The sequence below is a fragment of the Canis lupus genome, chromosome 26, assembly GCF_003254725.2.
Source record: "Canis lupus dingo isolate Sandy chromosome 26, ASM325472v2, whole genome shotgun sequence".
NCBI classification, from domain to species: Eukaryota; Metazoa; Chordata; class Mammalia; order Carnivora; family Canidae; genus Canis; species Canis lupus.
The window spans coordinates 14,160,880-14,174,501 of record NC_064268.1 but is presented as its reverse complement, the minus strand read 5'-3'; the positions used below and the strand labels follow the sequence as shown (position 1 = coordinate 14,174,501).

Here is a 13,622-nt window from a genome sequence, read left to right as displayed (position 1 = left end):
GAATAGTTTGAAGTCTCAAATAGATTAGTTATTAAGTTCAGAGGGCTTTGTTTGATTTGTATTTATTTTGTTTTTAAATCCCTGATCCCTAGTGTTTCCTACCAGGAAATACATCTAGCCCACTAAGGTCTCTCCTTCACTCATCATCCTGTAACCACATGCCTGCTTTCAGGGAATTTTTCCTGGTTTGATTGACCATAGTTATTAGGATAGAAAACAAAACTTTAAAGCCCAGCCCAGGTCTCGTTAGTGGAGTGCTTCCTACTTGAGTGGGGCAGCAGGTGACATGGGCTCCAGGTTCTCCGCCCACTGGGGGAGCCGAGGAGGGAAGGCAGAGGCACCCATTCTCACCATGTACCCCTTGCAGGTGTTCGATGCCCGTGACTGCACCACAGCTCATGGGATGTTCAACTACATCTGCAACCACATCAAGTATGCCACCAACAAAGGGAACCTCCGGTGAGCCTGCCAGCTTGGGGGAGGGGAGTCTGATGCCCCCAAAGCACTGACCCTGGGGTCTGGAGTTGACTGGCTCACCTGCAGAGAAAATGCTCCCCTTCTCCCCTCAGGGAGATGTGCTTAGCTGGAAGAGGTGGCCTGGCTGCTTTGTTCCACCTCCCATGCCCTGTCTATTCTGGAAGAAATAGACTCTTGCAACCAAAATCAGACTTGACCCACAGTTCAATATCACCCATGAAGGGGGAAGGAAGGGGTGTTTCCCATTCCCAGGACATGGAAAATCCCAGTGCCAATAGTGACCTGCTTGTACCATATCCTACTGTGTTGCTCGGAGCTACCTTAGAATTTCCCTGGGTTTAAAAGACCATGTCTCTTCCTGCCGCTGTGGGTGCAGCTCCCTCAGATGCTACCCAGCCAAGCCACACCTTGGACCCCTCTTGCCCCGGACAAAGAACAAAGCCCCAGGGGGCAGACCAAGGCAGAAGATCCCAGTACCAATGTGGGATGGCGGCTTCCACGCTGGCAAGTTGCAGCTGGAAGGGAACAGCTGGGACCCCACAGTTCTACTTGTCAATCTTGTAAATCAGTTCTGCCCCAGCATCTGGTCCCAGCTGCTGAGGACCAGCCCCACGGAGGAGCCATGAGGGCCACTGTAGGGAAATTCCCACAAGCCCCAGGCTGCACTGAGCTTATCCCCATGGTGGCTTGTTTGCATTAAGCAAGAGTTGTCTTGGCCACGTCCCTTCCTTGAGAAGGAAATTGTTGCTCCAGCTGAGCCCACCAGTAGGGAAGGGGCCTATAATATAAGCCCAGAGCCTGAGCTTGGGGAATTGGTTTTTCAATCTCTTCCTAAAAGACCTCATCCCTCAGAGGACATCATCAAAAACACTCCTGTGTATCCTGAGCATCAATGGAGGGCCCAGTCAAGGTCTCAGCCCTCAAGGAGCTTATGTGCTCTTCTCTAAATGGTGATATTACAAGGCAATATGGGGAAGGGGGGAATCACCAAAAGCCAAGCAATGCACCTCCACTTTTTACAGTTATCAACTTGGGAGGGCAGTTCTCAAGATCTTCTACTAAACAAAATATTCTGCTAGACATGATAAGAAAGCCATCAGAGAACATATACCATATATAGAAATCACCTAAACATAACAGAGAAAGGCAAGCAAGGGAGAAGGGAGAGGGAGAGCGAGATGTAAGGCATTCGATCTGCTGTTCAGTGAAATTATGTTTAGGAGACATAAGTGTGTTGTGTTTCTTCTGTTGGTCTCGGTTCCCGCACACAGAGTAAGCATTCCACCCGCTGTGTGTGATTCTGGTGTTTCTAAACATACTTTTTAAATATATATGTTACACAAACACCCTTTATCTGGTGCTCGACCAAAGCAACGGCCGTGTGTTTTACTGCTGGAGGGAAGGCTGACAGCTTGACTCATTCTGTGTTCATCTCCAGTATGGCACCTTTGCTAGGAGGTTGTTGAGAGCACTGTTGGCTCTGGGTGAGTCCTACCTTCAGCCCTCATTCTAGACTCGCCCTTCCCCCCTCCCCCAGGTGCAGTGCACCAGCCCTGCAGTATCCAATGGCGTCTGGTCTTGTGCACACAGTAAGACCCTCATGTGCTCAGAAAGAAGGCGTCCCTGGAAACATACAAGACAGGGGATGCTTTGTGGAGGAATGGAATCTGAGCCACTCCTTGAATGTGGGTACATGACAGCAGAGAGGGATTCCAGCCAAGATGGGCAGCAGGGCAAAGTTCCAGGGGCAGAATATGTAGAGAAGATCTGCAAGCAACGGGCTGGACCTGCCATGTGATCCTCATGCTGACACAAGCCAGGGCGGTGGCTTCCACAGCCTGGGATGGAATCCACTGGTGGGACGGGTGAGCCAGGGTGGCAGGAGCTCCTGGTATGAGATCACATTAAACCATGTCCTTCCGATGATGCCAAAGACAAAGTCTCAGTTTGGTGTTAAGACATCCTTAACACCTCTCTAACGCTACTGATCACCCCTTTAGCAGCATGAGCGGGGCTCCAGCTAGGTGTCTTCAGCAAACAACATCTTCCTGCAATGTAATAACAGTATACAGTCTCATAGTTGCCTCTTTAGGTAGGCGAGGCCAGTGGCAATCTCCAGTTTTCTTCTAAAGTGAATAATGTGAGTACAAGGGAAGTACTAAGGTTTCTTCTTAGTTGTAAGTGTGTAGACTTTGGTATGATACAGGCGGTGGGCACATGGGGCGGGAAGTTAAGGATGGTGGTAAGTGCAAGCCTGGAGCTGGGAATCAGTGGTGGGCTCTTAGAGGGAAGGAGGATCCCACATTGTTTCCCTGGAGATTACCTGCTGCAAAGGATCCCATGGGAAACTAGCCCAAGCCAAGAATGTTTAATGGTCTCTAAGCAGAGCAGGATTCTTTGTTCTCCAGCGGGCTGCCATAGGGCCTCCCATCCTCTATTCTTCAGACCAGTGATCCAGTAGAGGGACGAGGCATGGTCCCTCCCTTTCAACAGTGACCCCATGGTCCTTTGGGGACCTTGGCACAGAGGAAGTCCACCCTGAGCCTCACACACTTGGTGGCCTGGGTGATGCCCTTTCCGGTATGTCCATAAGGCACCAACCCTGCCCTGACACCACAGGTCCCCCTCTCCCCACCACAGGTCTGCCATCACCATATTTCCCCAGAGGACTGACGGCAAGCACGATTTCCGAGTCTGGAACTCTCAGCTCATCCGCTATGCCGGCTACAAGCAGCCCGACGGTTCCATCCTAGGGGACCCAGCCAACGTGGAATTCACAGAGGTGTGTGCCTCCCACCCCATCCCCTGCCTGGGCTCTCAGTCCCCTAAACTGAGGACTTTATCCACAGCCTTTTCTTACTTTAACACTTATCATCACAGGGAAAGCAGCCAGTGGGGTACCGTTTACTCCTCTCCCAACCTTCTGCTCCTTTTAGGTGCCCCCAGTCCAGCTGATTCCCTTACAGCTGGTCATGTGGTCATTTTCATCCATTACCTTGTCTGGCCGTCATGACAGGAACTATCGTCCCACTTCACGGATGAGTAGACTGAGTCTCAACACGGCCGAATGAGTTCTCCAAGGCCACCAAATAAGCAGAGAGACATCTCGAAGTACAGTCCAAAGTTCTCCTGCCTCCCACCAGCAGGAGAGGAGCTGACATACAGGGGCTATTGTCTAGTATGCACCTTTTCTGAATTGGGTAATATGTCAGACTCCTATCATTCATTCACTTCCACAATTTTGCCTACCCAGTCCTTCTTTGGATGAGCGCGTCTCTGCATAGTACCAATATGACCACAGTTTCTGGCAGCCCAAATCAATTCATAAAAGCCAGGAGGAAAACAGGCACCACCATCTCCCCATCCACTGGTGATGCAGACGTGTAGCAAAGGTAACGCACGATAGCTTACAGCACCTATGCCCCTAGAAGACACCATGGGCAGACCCATGCCTAGAATGATCTCAAGCACAAAGCCTGGCACCCTTCTTATTTATCACCTTAGTTAACACCATCCCCAGTTGAGATTCATCTCTATTCTTTCCACTGTCACCACCCCTCAGGACAGAGCTGGCAAAACCAAGCGCTGCTCCACTCTCTCATTGCTACTGACTTCATTTGCATGTGGCTTTTCTTATTAAAATGTTATTATCGAGAGAAGAAGGGGCTGTAACCAGGGCGACCAGGAGTTGCACCTGTGCCGATTTACACTCAGCCAGACTCTCGGCTCCACTTGGCTGAGCGCTAACTGCATAGTTGGCTGACCTTGTCTTCATGGCCACCAGAACATAAACGCCACAGCCTCTTCCTCCCCTTCTGTCTCCAGAAACCTTGCTGACAGCACATGTTCTTCTAAGCCCGTGATTTCGTGCTTTTCCTCTTCCTACCGACACAGCAGAAAGAATCGCTCCAGACATAACCACATAACCATAGCTTTTGAAACCCTCTGCTCTGCGCTGTCCAGGGTGGCAGCCTCTGGCCACATGTGGCTAGTGAGCGCTGGAAATGTGGGAAGTCCAAGTTGGGGTGCCTCGAGAGTATGAAACACAGACCGGATCTCAAAGACTGAGAACAAAACAGAGTGGAAAATATCTCATTTAATAGTTTTCATCTTGATTACATATTGTAATGATATTGTAGATAATGTTAGGCTAATCTATTATATTTATTAAAAATTAATATACCTATTGAGTTAGTTAATATATTAAAATTTATGTTAAATATATTATGGTAATATTAATGTATTTAATAATTTACCATTATCACACTAATGATGATTAATACATTTAATTATGTAATATATTATACATTTGATATATTTATTGGATAACTATATTACATATTTTAATGTTAAGTATATTATTAAAATATATTGCTATCAATACTGTAATATATGAAGTTAATTTTGATATGATAAATATTATGATTATGATGATTAGTAACCAATAATCAAATATTATTGAAATTAAAATATATTATTTAAAATGAATGTATTATTTAAATTATTTCTCCTGCTTTTTTGTTTGGGCTTTTTTTTTTTCCTTTTGAAATGTAGCTGCTAAAAAATTTTCAATTATTTATGTGGTTTGCTTTATATTTCGATTGGACAGCTGCTCTAACAGATGCATTTATGCACAAACTCTGATAATTCCGCCTTCATCAGATGTGGTAGGTTTTCTTTATATCTCAGGGTGCCCAATGCAAACAGTTCCAGAGCGAGTACCTAGCACATGCCAGACCCTGTGATCGAGGGTATTGTAGATACAACAGATTTGGCTCTTGCCTTCCGGGAGTTCCAGAGGAGGGTGCTGCTGGCTGGCTTGCATTGGGATCTCTGCCCCTCCCCCCCACTGCCATAGTGTCTGGAGGGTCTGGGGCACAGCAGCAGTGGCGGTGGCATGACCTGACCACTTCTGGTTGCAGATCTGCACACAGCAGGGCTGGAAACCCCCAAGAGGCCGCTTCGATGTCCTGCCACTCCTGCTCCAGGCCAACGGCAACGACCCCGAGCTCTTCCAGATTCCTCCAGAGCTGGTGTTGGAAGTACCCATTAGGCACCCCAAGTAAGAGGAACTGGCATGGGGTGGGTGGCATGGAGGGTTTCACCCAGTGCCCCACTCTGCCAGTCCCTAACCCTCTGGCTCTCTCTGTTGCCCAGACAGAAGCTGAAAGGGGGTCTTGGTTCCTTGGTCACAGTGGGCCTGGGCAGAGTGGGTCCTCCCAACCCCCTTCCCCACACCCCCCTGCCTCCCCACCAGCAACAAGCAGTAAGTCCTCCTTGACCAGCCCGGGGATGAACATTTCTTCTGAACCATAATCACCCTCCTTACCCCACTCCTACACAATCAACCACACCTGCCCTTTTTCTAGCCTTTTTTCCAGCTTTCCAGAAAAGCAGAAGCACCTCCTGTCTTGTGGTGGGCACTAATTTTAAATAGAACTGTTTAAAACTGTGTGACCTGATGTGAGTCAAGTCCAAAAAGAATTTGGAGCCAGGAGAGAACTGCAAGTCCTGGCCAGGAGCACGAGCAGAGGTCACACTTTGAGAGTGAAGGAGATTCACAGTGAGACATTGGCCTTGGAGGCTAAATGAGGCAGGGGACCATGTGGGGGGGGTGGTGGCACCAAAAAGCTCAACAATCCAGACCAATATTATTTTAACACAATATTTTTATCAAAATTAATTTTTATCTCAAAAAAGTTTATCAAAATTTAATTTAAAATTGTATGAAAATTTTAAATAAAGACAGGATCCAGTTCAGGGCTGAGGTTGAGGTGAAGCAAGCCAGGTAAGTCATACACGTGCAAGGTGGGACCTGTCTTTATTTAAAGTTTTGATGTTTTGTTCATTGTGGATTTTCTTTTGCATCACTTGATTTGTTTGGAAAACGTAGAGTTAATTTAGAACATAACATAAATAAAAAATAGTCCTGGGCTTGATTACTGGGTTTGTGGGGGCCCTCTTACATTTTGTACCCAAGGCTAGTGCCTGACTTACTTCACCCTCGTCCCAGGCCTGGAGAGGGAGCAAGTGTCCTGAGGCCCCTGACACTGCTCAGTATCTGGGAACTCACCCAGTCTCCCTAGTGAAACCTGGCCTACATTCATTAATGCATTCCTACAACATGGTTTATTATCCCTGCCCTGGGCCAGGCATTGTGCAAGCCTTTGTAGGTGATATGGTCTCTGCCCCTATGGTGTTTTTGGTCCCAAGAAGGAGGACTTACACATACTATTACTCAAATAAATAACCACTTAGTTCCCAAAAAGTGCCACAAAAGAAATGTTATGGTTCCCAGAGGGATAAAGCCACCTGACCCAAGCTAAACCGAGTATCAGGGAAGATTTCTCAGAGTAAGCAACATTTTAGCTAAGAATTAAAGTTTGCATAAGGGCTGGACAGACACAGAAAGAAGAGAGAAGGTCCCATGAAGAAGAAAGTGCCATGCAAAGGCCCTGAGGTAGGAAGGAATTTGGCAAGACTCCCTTTCTGCTGGATTAACTTTCAGAGTGGGCTCAGGAGATAAATAGCAGCCCAGCGCAGTGGTTCCTGGGCTTGGATGTTCATCCCCATCACCTGGGAAACTTGTTTCAAATGCTTATCATCAGCCCCGGCTGTGATCCCACAGGTCTGAAGCGGAGCCCAGGAGAAAGATTCTGACGTCCCAGAAGGTTGCTGGCATTTCCACATCCCCAGACTCAGGCTGCTCCGCCCACATGTCTGCCTGAGAGGCTCCTGCCCCGTGGTGAGCTGGGCTGTGTCACTCTCCGCAGGTTTGAGTGGTTCAAGGATCTGGGCCTGAAGTGGTACGGCCTCCCCGCTGTGTCCAACATGCTGCTGGAGATCGGCGGCCTGGAGTTCAGCGCCTGTCCCTTCAGCGGCTGGTACATGGGCACAGAGATTGGCGTCCGCGACTACTGTGACAACTCTCGATACAACATCCTGGAGGTGAGGTCCCTCCCTGACCATCACCAGCAGGGCCAGCAGGAGGCAGAGGGGGTGGGGCCAACGGTCCTTCCCCCACAGCCGAGCTTTGGGTCATGGAAACTGGAAGAGGTTAGAACAGAACCTGCACCCTAGGTGGGGCCCCTGGCAAATCCCAGTGCATGTACTCTGGGCTAGGCACTGTTCCAAGCACTTTGTGTCTATTATGTGCTAATTTCATCCCCAGCACAACTTCCAGGTATGCTAATCCCCATTTCACAGATGTGGAAGCTGAGGCCTTTCAAAGGTTAAAGCGACAAGCTCAAGGTCACCCAGCTAGTGAGTGGCAGAGATGGGATGTGAACTCAGTCTGGCTTAATGGTCCAAGGTCCTAACCACCCAGCTACACTTGGCCTCTTATTAGGCCAGTTCGAAAATGATCCATAAAGGAGCACCTGGGTGGCTCAGTCGGTTAGGTATCTGCCTTCCGCTAGGGTCATGATCCCAGGACCTGGGATCCCAGAGTCCTTCATCCAGCTCCCTGCTCAGTGGGGAATCTGCTTCTCCCTCTCCCTCTGGCACACCCTCTGCTCGTGCTCTCTCTCTCTTTCTCAAATAAATAAATAAAACCTTAAAGAAAAAGAAAAGAAAATGACCCATGAACTCAAGACATTTCTTGCCTTTTTTCTGAAAAACAAAGGAGGAGGGTTGGCAGCAGTTGGCCAGCATATACATTTCTCTGCAGCGGGTCTGATTCCCTCCTTGACTGAGTCATCCTCCTCTACTAAACGCTGCTAGGGTGGAGTCTGGAGCTCAGACCTGGCAGATACATCAGGATAGCTGTGGTCTTGCCAGCGACTGTTATTCCTAACAACTGTCTGCTGTGGTGGGCTGTGTTTCAAAAGGAGGTGCTAAGAAACAGAGCAGTGGTGAGCTGGGCTGATGTCACACAGTAAATAAGGCAAGATTAGAACTGAGAGTTGAGCATTAGGTTTATGTTGTTAAAATCCATGGGTGTTCACATGGATGGGCCTTGAGACATTACGCTAAGTGAGATAAGTCGGAGAGAGAAAAAACAAATGATATGATATCACAGGTATATGGAATCTAAAAAAGCCAAACTCATAAAAAAAAAGAGAGGAAAATGCTGATTACCAGGGGCTGGTGGGTGGGGGAGTTAGGGAGATGTTTCAGGGTACAGACTTGCAGCAAAAAGATAAATAAGTTCTGGAAATCCAATGCATGGAAGAGTAATTATAGTCAACAATACTGAATTATAAACTTCAAAGTTGCTAAGAGACTAGATCTTAATTGTTCCACCACAGAAAAAGAAATAATAATTATGTGGCATGATACAGAGGTGTTAACTAACAGTGGTAATCATATTGCAATATATAAACGTGTCAAACAACATGTTAGATTTCTATACCTTAAACTCACACGATGTTATGCCAAGTAGGTCTCAAAGTTTTGGAAACAGAAGCCAGGGGTCCTCAGCCTTGCCACACGCTGGAATTACCTTGGGAACTTTTTTTTTTTAATTTTTTTATTTATTTATGATAGTCATACAGAGAGAGAGAGAGAGAGAAGCAGAGACACAGGCAGAGGGAGAAGCAGGCTCCATGCACCGGGAGCCCGATGTGGGATTCGATCCCGGGTCTCCAGGATCGCGCCCTGGGCCAAAGGCAGGCGCTAAACCGCTGCGCCACCCAGGGATCCCCCTTGGGAACTTTATTATGCCCAAGTCCCACTCACCAGGATTTGGTTATAATTGCTCAGGGATAGAGCCTAGATACCAGCATTTTTCAAAGCTCCCCAAAAGAGTCTACCAGGCAGCCACTGATCTGTACGAACTTCCGGCAGGAAAGGAAAAGATGTTTCGGGCAATTTCTATAGATGTGGCTCAAGTCACATTTGGGGATTTTTTTTTTTTTTAATAATACAGTCTTTTTTTTTTTTTTCCTGCAAGTGCTTTCCATTCTTTTAACCAAAGTAGTGGTGTAGAAATAACAGTAGCAGCATAATGGCTAGACACACTTTCCTCTCTCATAAAATAACTCAAGTTTTATATGTATTCATGTAAAGCAGCAAATTTCTTTCTGTGTGTCACCGCCAACGGACCACAGCAGAACCTCACACCTCAGCCTCAAAGAATGAATTAATATGAGATCTGCTTTCATGATCTCTGCTTACATTTCGATTGCAGGGAGTCATTCCCGAGTAACTTAAATGAGACTCGCTCCCACGCCTGCCCTCCCAGTCTGACTGCTGTTATGTACAAATGTTGACAGCTGGGCTGGGAAGCAGTTTACCCAAACCTGAGAGATTGTCGCCTCATAGCCCCATAATGAGACCTGGGCTCCCACAAGTGACTAGAATTGACAGAGGAAAGAAAAGCAAGGCTCTAATTAATGAATTTGCTATTGGGTCTTCCCGACTCCTGACATCAGCCCCTGGTTCAGCTTGAGCTGTAACATGTCAGGAGTTGGGTTTTTTCCAGTAGTTTTGCCAATGGAGTTGGCTGGCTAGGGAGCAGCAGATCTTGAACATTATGCATCTGCCTGGGCTCTAGCTCCGAGGCCAAATGGCTCTACGGACCTTGCTGAGCCTAGTTTCCTTATCTCTCAAATAGGAGTCAGGCAGGTGTCCCCCCTGAGCTCAAAGCATCCATGATCTGAATCCCAAGTATGGCTACTCCAAGCATGGAGCAGAATCAGTGGAGAGCTTTCCCTTCCAAAAAGCAGATCATGTCACTCCCAGACCCACACTTCTGCTTAAAACCCTCTAAAGACCCTCTCCATGATATTTGGAATGAAATTTCCACTCCTTAGGCTCATCCCAGGTCCTGCATGATCCAATCCTGCCTCTCTCCCACCAACTCCCCTGGCTCACTACCCATGCCCCTCAAATACACTGACCTTCTTTCTGTATCTCAGATGGTGCAAGCCTCACCCCACCTCAAGGCTTTTGCACCTGCTGTTCTCTCTGCCTAGAACCTTCCCTCAGTAGACCTGCAGATATCTTGCTTCTTCCCATCATTTTGGTCTTACCTGCTGTGCCACTTCCACGGTCGGCCTTCCCTGACTATCCCGGCCCAACCCAGCCCCCATATCCCTCTTCATCTCATTTCCTTGTCTTATTTTCTCCCTGGGAATTAGCACTCATCATAATATTAACTGTCTCTCTCCCCCACTAGAAGGTAAGCTCAAAAACAAAGGGGCCATCCAAGTCTTTCTAGTTTCCTGCTACCAGTAGGTACTCAACAGAAAAATCTTTTGAGTGAATTCATCTATCTGGCTATGAATTGACTATTCATTGGTGACACTAGCTAGCCCTGTCTCTCCAAAGGTGGCCCAGCCTGTGAGTCTGTGTTTTGTTCTTTTTTCAGGAAGTGGCCAAGAAGATGAACTTGGACATGAGGAAGACATCCTCCCTGTGGAAGGACCAGGCACTGGTGGAAATTAACATTGCTGTCCTCTATAGCTTCCAGGTAGCATAGGGCACACATCCTGGCTGTCCAGTCTCCAGGGGAAACTAAAACTTTCCAGAGGCTTGAAGCAGAATGTCAAGACACCTGGCTGCCAGGGGTGTATCTGTCCGTCAGCAAGGTCTACTTCCCAAAATACATGCCTTAGTCTCCATTTTGGATCTTGGGTGGAGACCATTTGAAGAAGAGATGAATAGATAGGGATGAGGGGCAGTGTGATTTATTGTTTAAGATTTATTAGAATTGAATGGCAGGCATCCTCTGTGTCTTGTCACCTCTTCAGGTTTCAGACTATCACAAAACAGACACAAATACCCCTCTTCATTATCAGAAGCATATAGGCCCCTCAATGCGTGAGGTCAATGAGTGGTATTACGTAGAATGGCTGTAGAATTTATTATCTAAACCACAGTACTTTTGAGTGCAAAAGGACGATGCTGCTAATAATTATGCCAGGGTGACAGCCATAAGCTGGCATTATCCTGGGCAGAAGTCTATAGAAGACTATAGAATAGAGATCACTCTCTGTAATAGAAACCAACTCTGTATCCTCTGGGGGCTGAGAGTCTGGGAAGCTAGGCCCTCTTAGACATACATGGAAGGCACAGACAGTAGAATGAAAGCATCAGGTCATGGATGGACATGAACATGAACTGTGGGTGTAGGGAGAATGGACACACTGGGGAGTATCCCAGGGAAGATACAGGTCGAGATGGGGTGATAGGGAAGGAAGCCCCCTCTTCTCCCTCAACCGTGGAGGAGTGAGGTTTTCAGGAGTCGTTGAGAAGGATACAGTGTAGTTCAGTGGACTGGGAGGACCAGTGAGCCAGAGATGGGAGAGATGGGAGCGGGTGAGTGATTGAGGAAAGAAAATGCAGAAAGGGGTAAGGTTTTGTGGGCAAAGAGGGAAAGCACTGTCTAGACAAGGTGTGAATCCAGGGCAGCTGACCAGAATGGGCCCCAGGGGCTGGTTACCCAGATATGCAGTCCCGCACCTTTACTGTGATTTCTGGGTTTTAATTTTAATCAACTCATCCTCAGTACTTTTTTTTATTTTAAGAGGCTTTTGTATAAGCACCATAAATGGAGAGTCAGTATCAGTTGCCATAAATAGAAGGTGATTATAATATTAATTAATAAGCAAATAAACACAAGGAAAACAATGCAAAGTTGTTAAATTCTAGCTCAGCCCTGTCTGAGGTTCCTCTCTCATGAAAAAGCCAGTGGGGTGGCGGGGGGGAGAGGAAACTTGGCAAGAGAGGCATTAGAGATGTGTTAGTACCAAAAGGAGACTCTCCTGTGGGTATAATTGAGAGAGAAATGTGGAGAGCCACTTCACGTTGCCTAACATCACCTCCAGGACAATATTCTGGGAAACGCTGCTCTATGGGGAAGGGCATCCCAAAATACCCCAGCTGCCCTTTCTTCCTGACTCCTTGTCCCCTTTCTTTCTGCAGAGTGACAAAGTTACCATCGTTGACCACCACTCTGCCACCGAGTCCTTCATTAAGCACATGGAGAATGAATACCGCTGCCGAGGGGGCTGCCCTGCTGACTGGGTGTGGATTGTGCCCCCCATGTCTGGCAGCATCACCCCTGTCTTCCACCAGGAGATGCTCAACTACCGGCTTACCCCCTCCTTCGAATACCAGGTCCTGCCCCTCCCTGCCTCTTTTGTGCTAAGTTTTCAATATTTGGTATGCCTGTTTTGCTTCAAGCATGTCTGAATTCAGATTTGCTCTTTGGACATCTAAGTGCTCCACAGCCAACGTGGCTGATGGCTACCGTATTGGACAGTGTAGCTCTAGCTAAAAGACTAGTGGAGGCAAAGTGAATAGTCAGGGGTCCCCAGGGGAGTGTTTGAGTGGGAACAAGGGCTGAGTGGAAAGGTCTAGCAGGACAATGCAGGGAGACTGGACCAGCTACTCTGCGCAAGGACCCCATGCTCATCACCAGCAGTCCCTTCAAGAGCTGAGGGTTGGACATAGCTGGGAGCCACGAGCACCCAGAAAGTCTTGAGCATCCCCCAGGAGGAGCTGGATTCCCTCACTGTGGTGACCATGGTCCTCTCTTCCCAGCCGGAGCCTTGGAACACCCATGTCTGGAAAGGTACCAATGGGACCCCCACAAAGCGGCGAGCCATCGGTTTCAAGAAGCTGGCAGAGTAAGTCTCCTGAAGTGGGTGGGAGATAGGAATGCCTCCAAAATCAGTGAGCCCCAGTAAAGGAGGCTGCGCTGATGCTTGGCCCTCTGACCCCTTTTGTGATGTGATTTCTCCATCTTCTCTGAACCCCTCATGCCTTCTTTGCCTCAGGATCTGAGATGCAGATGTTGCTTCAACTTTTTTCCTTCCCAGTCTCACATTCCTCACCTCCCATGTCCTAAATTCTTGTCTTGGAGGCAATAGCATGTTGATAAACCAGCTCTCCTAAAAATAATAACTGCACTAGTAATTATAATAAGGATGATAGATTTATAACATTTGCCAATTTCCATGGTATAAATACTCCCCCTCTGGCCAATTTCAAGCTACTAACATGAAGTCACTGCACCCAGAGGTGGGAGGAGCTGGAACAAGCCAACTCGCGAGGGCTCTCACCAAAGGCTGAGCTCTAAACACCACTCATTCATTCTTTCCTTCCTTCCTTCATTTGTCCAACAAATGAATACTGAGGGCCTACTCTGTGCCAGGCACTGTGCTAGGCTCCAGCCATGCCTGATGAGCCAGATAAAT

The 13,622-nt window shown here is 47.7% G+C and overlaps 1 protein-coding gene across 2 annotated transcripts in view; it reads left to right on the top strand.

Moving 5' to 3' along the window:
- Positions 1-13,622, top strand: part of NOS1 (nitric oxide synthase 1) — a 113,486-nt gene that overhangs the window by 58,051 nt on the left and 41,813 nt on the right. For both annotated transcript variants that reach the window (XM_049101836.1, XM_025474106.3), the window contains exons 7-13: positions 368-459; positions 3,118-3,259; positions 5,400-5,539; positions 7,251-7,425; positions 10,790-10,891; positions 12,346-12,540; positions 12,967-13,052. In XM_049101836.1, the coding sequence (XP_048957793.1) occupies positions 368-459; positions 3,118-3,259; positions 5,400-5,539; positions 7,251-7,425; positions 10,790-10,891; positions 12,346-12,540; positions 12,967-13,052 (932 nt within the window). The remainder of the gene's footprint in view (positions 1-367; positions 460-3,117; positions 3,260-5,399; positions 5,540-7,250; positions 7,426-10,789; positions 10,892-12,345; positions 12,541-12,966; positions 13,053-13,622) is intronic.